The sequence below is a fragment of the Triticum urartu genome, chromosome 6A, assembly GCF_056163025.1.
Source record: "Triticum urartu cultivar PI428250 chromosome 6A, HENAU_Tu73, whole genome shotgun sequence".
NCBI lineage: Eukaryota > Viridiplantae > Streptophyta > Magnoliopsida > Poales > Poaceae > Triticum > Triticum urartu.
In genome coordinates this window covers 31,335,745-31,344,185 of record NC_141878.1, presented here as the reverse complement: position 1 = coordinate 31,344,185, position 8,441 = coordinate 31,335,745, and the positions used below count along the sequence as shown (strand labels likewise).

General features: G+C 44.5%; 1 protein-coding gene and 1 pseudogene across 1 annotated transcript; both read right to left on the bottom strand.

The window, feature by feature from the left end:
- Positions 1–624: 624 nt before the first annotated feature.
- LOC125516089 (uncharacterized) lies at positions 625–1,718 on the bottom strand. Its single transcript, XM_087529609.1, has 4 exons — positions 1,537–1,718; positions 1,269–1,442; positions 1,058–1,168; positions 625–952 (listed from the first exon to the last, which is right to left on the bottom strand). The coding sequence occupies exons 1-4, from the start codon at positions 1,716–1,718 to the stop codon at positions 625–627; spliced, it is 795 nt and encodes a 264-aa protein (XP_087385735.1).
- Positions 1,719–2,089: 371 nt separating this feature from the next.
- LOC147963527 (uncharacterized) lies at positions 2,090–7,247 on the bottom strand (annotated as a pseudogene).
- Positions 7,248–8,441: the final 1,194 nt, after the last annotated feature.

Below are 8,441 nucleotides of genomic sequence, written 5' to 3'. Positions count from 1 at the left end.
TCAGGCTGCCAAGAGCGAAAGCGCTTCTCTTTCTCAGTCTCCTCGCCTTTTTGGTTTGTCTTCCGAAGCATAATCAATTTCCGGTCGTTTGCCACACTTGTAGAAAAAAGCCCTTTAGTCCCGGTTCGCAACAGCCTTTAGTCCCGGCTGTGCAACCGGGACTAAATAAGCGCGACTAAAGACCCCCCCCCCCCTTTAGCCGCGGCTCTTACGGACCGCGACAAAAGTCTTTAGTCCCGGTTCTTGTGGCTGACCGGGACCAAAGGCCCGCCACGTGGGCGCCCGTGGTCCGTCGGGCCCGAGGACCTTTAGTCCCGGCTCTCGTGGCCAACCGGGACTAAAGGCCTCCTCCGCAGGTTTAGGGTTTTAGCCCCCCTAAACCTGGTTTCTTTTTAATTTGTAGTGTTTTATTTGTTTTATATTTTATTTTGTGTTTTATTTTATTTTTGATGAAGTTTCAGTACACATATTCTACGCTTCTATATACATGCATATGAAATTTCAAACAAGAAGAATTCAAGAGGAATATATAATATATATTCAATCTCGGGTGACCATATACAACTTCGAACAAGTTTCCATACACAATTAGGATGGATGACCATATACAACTTCGAACAAGTTTCAATCTCGGGTATGCATATAAATTTCTTCGTCCTCGGTATAGTGTTGTCCTTTAGGATTGATGACTTCCCTCATGAAAAATCCTGCTAATTCTTCTTGAATTGGTCGGAAGCGAGCTTCTGGACTAAGCCTCCTCCGCAAGTTATCCGTCGCTTTCCGCACGCTAGCTGATGCCTTCCGCTTAGTGGTTTGTCTCCGGATGTTCTCACAAACATAGTATCCACATAGATCGATCCCCGATGGCTGCTTATCCACATTAACTAACTTTCTGAAATCTAGCTCATGTTTGAATTCACCGATAGTTTCTTCTGAGAACCGTCTCCAAACCCTACAGGGCAAAGAAAATTAAATGAATAAGGGATTTATTAGTTAGTTGATATTAGGAAATGAAGAGACCGATCGATATAGAGCTCAAATGATTGAAAATAATTACTTTTGCAGCATTTTTCTCATGTCGGCCCAACGCTTTGGATCCGAATCCTTAGAGTCCATGATTAGAACTGTGGAGGTGTGAAGTTCAATATTTAGCAGAATCCAGTGGAACCTACGGACATGTTACATGCACAGTCATGCATAACTCATCGATTAGACATACCATGCATGGAGTAAACAAAATAGAATGGGCACAAGAGAGAAACACTCACCCAAAATGGTAAGGAAATAGAATATGACTTTTGAGTTGATGCTTTCTAAGAAACTTGTACAGGTCTTTCTCCATGTCTTTGTGGTGATGTTCTAACACATGTCCATTAACGATATGTGGGTCAATGAACCCAACATCATGGATGTTTCTTATTTTGCATTCCCAAATCTTCAATCTGCATAATAGCGTACGCAACAATATAGTTAGGACAATATATATATATAGTGCAGGCAATGAAGAACGAGATGAGGTAGAAATAAATCACTTACAGAACGTAGCAACTCAGCATAGATTTGTCGAGGGCGCGCAGATTGAACAGCTGGAATAATTCACTCATATGAACTTCTACAGAGTACCGTTTGATGTGATGCTCATGTGTAACATCCGCATAAACATATTCTTTGTCGGCCCATGTTATGAATTGCTTGTACCAACGTAGCAGATTTCGCATTTGTGTTGGTAGACTATTTTCCTTCTCAGGCTCGACGAGAGGCCCCTTCCGCACATATTGTAATGTTATCTCACCTACAGGCGCATCCTCAAGGTCTAAGAAGGCACGAACAGTCAAACCCATCTCGGACGCTTGTTTCATGGCAGCCGCTACAGTCAATCCAAGTGCTGCCGCAGCTGCTATGATCTCGGGGTCCTCTTCCGGACCGGCTTTCACTATGAGCGGGGGGATCGATTGTTTCTTCTGCATCCCGAGCTGGTCAACTTGTTTCCCGCTTTTTTTACTTTCTTCCTCCTTCAATATTTTTGCTTGCCTACGAAGTTCATGTCCATAGTCGTCAGGCATATTCAGCTCGGCTTGGGACGGTGTCGTCAAAAAATCCTTAGCCCACTTCTTCTTCCTTTTTCTTTCTTGTTTTTTCTTCTTCCTTTTTTTCTTCTTTCTTTTCTTCTTCCTCCTTTTTTTTGTTTTTTTCTTCTGTTTGTTTTTTTGTTTTCTTTTGTTTTTTTCTTCTTCCTTTGTTTTTCTTCTGTTTTTTTGTTTTCTTTTGTTTTTCTTGAGTTTTTTCTTCTTCCTTTTTCCTTTCTTCTTCTTTCTTTCTTCTTCTTCCTTTCTTCTTCTTTCTTTCTTCTTCTTCCTTTCTTCTTCTTCCTTTCTTCTTTCTTTCTTCTTCTTCCTTTTTCTTTTTTCTTTCTTTCTTCTTCTTTCTTTCTTCTTCTTCCTTTCTTCTTCTTCCTTTCTATTCTTTCTTTCTTCTTCTTTCCTTTTTCTTTTTACTTTCTTTCTTCTTCTTCCTTTCTTCTTCTTTTTTTCTTCTTCCTTTTTCTTTCTTCTTTCTTTTGGTTTTCATTTGGTTTTTATTTGGTTTTCATTTTTTTCTTCTTCCTTTTTCTTTCTTGTTTTTTCTTCTTCCTTTTTTTCTTCTTTCTTTTCTTCTTCCTCCTTTTTTTTTTGTTTTTTCTTCTGGGGAGGCGGAGGACGGCAGGCAGGGCGGCGGGCGGCGGGCGGCGGGCGGAGGGCGGCAGGGCATCGGGCGGCGGGCGGCAGGGCGTCGGGCGGCGGGCGGCAGGGCGGCGGGCAAGGGCGCGCGCAGGGCACGGGCGGCGAGCAAGGGCAGGCACGGGCGGAGGCGGCGCTCACTGGGGACGGGGGCGGCGGCGCGCAGGGCTTCGGCGTCGGCGTCGGGGCATGGCTTCGGCGTCGGCGTCGGGGCAGGGCTTCGGCGTCGGCGTCGGCGACGGGGGCGTCGGCGTCAGCGTCGATCGGCGTTGGGGAGACAGAGGAGAATGCCGCGGCTAAACTGCTAAGTGCAGTATATATAGACGCACCTTTAGTCGCGGTTGGGGAGGAGGACCGCGACTAAAGGTACCCTTTAGTCGCGGTCCCTCTCCCCAACCGGGACTAAAGGGTTTTGGCGCCGCTTCCTTTCCCGCGCAGAAAGACCCTTTAGTCGCGGTTGGGGACAACAACCGCGACTAAAGAGTACCCTTTAGTCGCGGTCCGCCTCCCCAGCCGGGACTAAAGGGTCTGTGCTGAATTGGCGCGGTGCGGTGGGATGTTTAGTCCCACCTCGCTAGCCGAGAGGCTTCGACAGTGGTTTATAAGCGCGGCTGCGCTCACCACTTCGAGCTCCTCTCGAATGCAGGCTTACGGGCCTATTCTGTTACTATGAGCCCGTGGGCCTACTGGGCCTTCTGCGGGCCTGAATCCTGGCCCATTAATGGGTTTCTAGTCGTATTCAGGCCGTGGTGGCCCAGTAGGTGGCATATTCTTTATTTTCTGCGCCACATTATGATAATTATTTTATTTTATTAAAGTTTATATTATTTTGTTTCTAATTCATTTTAAAATCTTAAAAATACAATTATATATCAAAAAAATCAGAAAATAAAACTAATTCATTTTAAATTCTTGTTTTTCTTCTGTTTTTTTCTTCCTTTTTTCTTCTGTTTTTTTCTTCTGTTTGTTTCTTCCTTTTTCTTGTTTTTCTTCTTTTTTTTCTTCCTTTCTTCCTTTTTCCTTTTTTAAAATCTTCTGACATTTTAAAATCTTAAAAATACAATTATATATCAAAAAAATCAGAAAAATAAAACTAATTCATTTTAAAATCCCTTGAAGGTTTGACAAAAGGTTTGATACATCATTCAGTTCATCGACCAAATACAAAGTTTGGTACAATAAATTATTACACATCAATTCTTCCCTTGTACGTCCCTGCTTGCTTACGATTGTGCCGTATCCATGGAGCATCCTCATCATTTAACTTAATGCTTGGGTCAGTGTTCACTTTGAAGGGCGGAATTTCACCAAACATATTATAATCTTCTGACATGTCTGTCTTGTCCTCCACTCCCACGATGTTTCTTTTCCCTGAAAGAACAATGTGGCGCTTTGGATCATCGCATGATGTACTGATCGTTTTCTTATCTTTCCGTTTCCTCGGTTTGCTACTCATGTCCTTCAAATAAAAAACCTGAGCGACATCTTTGGCAAGGACGAATGGTTCGTCAAGGTAACCAAGATTGTTGAAATCCACCATTGTCATTCCGTATTGCTCGTCCACCTTTACCCCACCTCCTGTTAGCTTGAACCATTTGCACCGGAACAAAGGGACCTTAAAGGAGGGTCCATAGTCAAGTTCCCATATCTCCTCTATGTAACCATAATATGTGACCTTTTGCCCATTCTCGGTTGCTGCATCAAAGCGGACACCACTGTTTTGGTTGGTGCTCTTTTTATCTTGGGCGATGGTGTAAAATGTATTCCCATTTATCTCGTACCCTTGGAAAGTCGTTATAGTCGAAGATGGTTTCTTGGCCAACAAGTACAGCTGATCTCCAACATCATTGTCATTCATTAAATGTTTTCGCAACCAACTGCCGAAAGTCTCCATGTGGGCCTTTCTAATCCAGGATTCAGGCTTCCCCGGGTTGTCCGAGCGTAAAATATTCTTGTATTGCTCGAAGTACGGAGCCACCAAGCTGGAATTTTGTAGAACTGTGTGGTGTGCTTCAGTCATAGAATGACCGTCCATACATATCGTGGTATCCCTTCCGATCTTGCCTTTTCCACTTAGTCTCCCCTCGTGCCGCGATTGAGGAATACCAATCGGCTTAAGGTTAGGAACATAGTCAATACAGAACTCAATTACCTCCTCATTTTGATGGCCCTTGGAGATGCTTCCTTCTGGCCTAGCACGGTTACGAACATATTTCTTTAATACTCCCATGAACCTCTCAAAGGGGAACATATTGTGTAGAAATACAGGACCGAGAATGGAAATCTCTTCGACTAGGTGGACCAGGAGGTGCGTCATAATATTGAAGAAGGATGGTGGGAACACCAACTCGAAACTGACAAGGCATTGGACCACATCGTTCTGTAACCGTGGTAGATCTTCTGGATTGATTACCTTCTGAGAGATTGCATTGAGGAATGCACATAGCTTCACAATGGCTACTCGAACATTTTCCGGTAGGAGCCCCCCCAAAGCAATCGGAAGCAATTGTGTCATAATCACGTGGCAGTCGTGAGACTTCAGGTTTTGGAACTTTTTCTCCGGCATGTTTATTATTCCCTTTATATTCGACGAGAAGCCAGACGGGACCTTCATACTGCTTAGGCATTCAAAAAAATGACCTTCTCTTCTTTGGTAAGAGCGTAGCTGGCACGACCTTGAAACCATTCCGGATGCCGGTCATCTGGGTCTTTCAAAAGTTGCTGGTCCTGCCGTGCTTCCTTTGTATCATTTGTCTTCCCATACACGCCCAAGAAGCTTAGCAGGTTCACGCAAATATTCTTCGTAACATGCATCACGTCGATTGCAGAGCGGACATCTAGGACTTTCCAATATTCTAGCTCCCAAAATATAGATTTCTTCTTCCACATGGCTGCGTGCCCGTCAACTCCCCGCGGAACTGATTGTCCGCCAGGACCCTTTCCAAAGATGACTTTCAAATCCTTGACCATATCAAATATCTCAGCACCAGTACGTTCCGCAGGCTTCGGCCGGTGATCTGCCTTCCTGTTGAAATGCTTGCCTTTCTTTCTTACGTTATGATTTCGGGGAAGAAATCGACGATGACCCAGGTACACGTTCTTCTTACAATTAACCAAACGTACACTTTCAGTCTCATGTAAGTAGTGCGTGCATGCATTGTATCCCTTATTTTTCTGTCCCGAAAGGTTACTGAGAGCAGGCCAATCGTTGATGGTTACAAAAAGCAACGCTCGTAGGTCAAATTCCTCTCCTTTGTGCTCATCCCAGACACGTACACCAGGTTTCGCCCACAACTGTAAAAGTTCTTCAACTAATGGCCTTAGGTACACATCGATGTCGTTACCGGGTTGCTTAGGGCCTTGGATGAGAATTGGCATCATAATGAACTTCCGCTTCATGCACAACCAAGGAGGAAGGTTGTAGATGCATAGAGTCACGGGCCAGGTGCTATGGTTGGAGCTCTGCTCGCCAAAAGGATTAATGCCATCAGTATTTAGACCAAATCTTAAGTTCCTTGCGTCAGCTGCAAAATCTTTGAAAACTCTGTCGATCTTTCTCCATTGCGTTCCATCAGCGGTGTGTCTCGACTGCCCGTCGGACAAACGGTCCTCTTTGTGCCATCGCAACAACTTGGCATGCTTTTCGTTCATGAACAGACGTTTCACCCGTGGTATTATAGGAGAATACCACATCACCTTGGCGGGAACCCTCTTCCTGGGTTTCTCGCCCTCAACATCGTCACCAGGGTCATCGCCTCTGATCTTATAACGCAATGCAGTGCATACAGGGCATTCATTCAAATTCTCGTATTCACCGCGGTAGAGGATGCAGTCATTAATGCATGCATGTATCTTCTGAACCTCTAAACCTAGAGGGCAGACAACCTTCTTTGCTTCGTACGTACTGGCGGGCAACTCATTATTCTTCGGCAACATATTCTTCAATATTTTCAGCAAATTTTCAAATGATGAGTCACCTACACCTTCCTGTGCCTTCCATTTTAGCAAATCCAGTGTGCAGCCCAGCTTTTTCAGACTATTATCGCATCCTGGATACAACGACTTTTTGTGATCCTCTAACATGCGATCCAAATTCTCCCTCTCCTTGTCAGTTTCACAGCGTCTCCATGCATCAGCAATGGTCCGACCAAGATCATCAGCGGGCTCATCATGTGCCTCTTCTTCACCTTCACCTAACCCTTCCACACCTTCAGCATCATCCTCCATGAAAGTATCACCGAAAAGATCACAATAGTTGTCATCGATATCATCCCCTTCTTCATCTTCTTCCATTCTAACCCCTCTTTCTCCATGCTTGGTCCAACAATAATAGCTTGGCATGAAACCATGCTTAAGCAGGTCCATGTGAACTCTTCTTGAGGAGGAGTAACCCTTCTCATTCTTACAGACAGCACATGGACAGATAATAAAACCTTGCTGCTTGTTCGCATTTGCCACTACGAGGAAATCTTTCAAACCCGTAGTGAACTCGCCGGAGAGTCGGGAACCGTACATCCATTGCCGATTCATCCGCATTATTATTATATAAAGTATATAATTAACCATCATGCATTTGTTAAACTAACTAGCTAGAAATAATACAAATTAAACAATGAACTACACACATGCGTATTTTCTCAATGACACATGAAAGGTTCGAGTTGCTAACCGCGATCGCGGAGGAAAAATAAATGAGAAAGCTCAAGTGTGGCTTGTTTCAGGCTCTCGGGCATTTCATCAAACACCTTGTGTGCATAGGAGAAACCAAAAGCAAACCCACCACCACCCCACCACCACCTTCTGAAAATTGTGAAGTGAGCCGAGTGAAGTGAAGTGAGCTGAGTATATATAGGGATGGGCCTTTAGTCGCGGTTGGCCAGGCCAACCGGGACTAAAGCCCCTCCCGTCCGCCAGCTGGATGGGCTTTAGTCCCGGTTGGCCTGGCCAACTACGACTAAAGGCCTTCTGGGACCTTTAGTCCCGGTTGGCCACGCCAACCGGGACTAAAGCCCCTCCCGTCCGCCAGCTGTCGACCGAGCGCGCTGGGCCCAGGTAGTTGGTCGCGGGTCTTCTCCCGAACCGCGACTAAAGACCCCTTTGGTCGCGGTTCGATTGTTTTGGGGACTAATGGGGGCGTATGGAAGCCTTGTTTTCTACCAGTGCCAGCAGCTCGTGAGCTGTTAAACGGGAGCGTACTAGTACTCCCACTTAGGGATGACACCCGTAGAGTATGGGTATGGATGGAGCTATCTCATATCCTTACCCGTCCACCATGAACTTATCTATTACCCATAACCATACCCGTTAAGGATACAACTTTTTCTCACAACCATCACCCATCAGGGTATGTGTACCCGCGGGTAAAAGTACCCACGTTTATAACACATCAAGTTGAGCAGAAAATACTTGTAAAAAGCAACATAGAATCATAAATTAGTGATAGCAACGCATTTTAAACAACAATGTGCAACAACATATTGTAACAACAACACATTCTCATAAACAAAAAAAACTTAGCGATAAAGCAACAAATAATCATAAATAGCAACACATACTCATACACTTTAATTTCACACAATCATGAAAAATTATAGAGATAATTTGACTGGACATTAGAGTTTGTACCTAGTGCGATTAGGGGAGAAAGTTGATATGTTAGGATATTAAAGGAAACCCACCTGTCAATATTTAGACGAGTACATGGGTACGCGGGCATGGGTTATA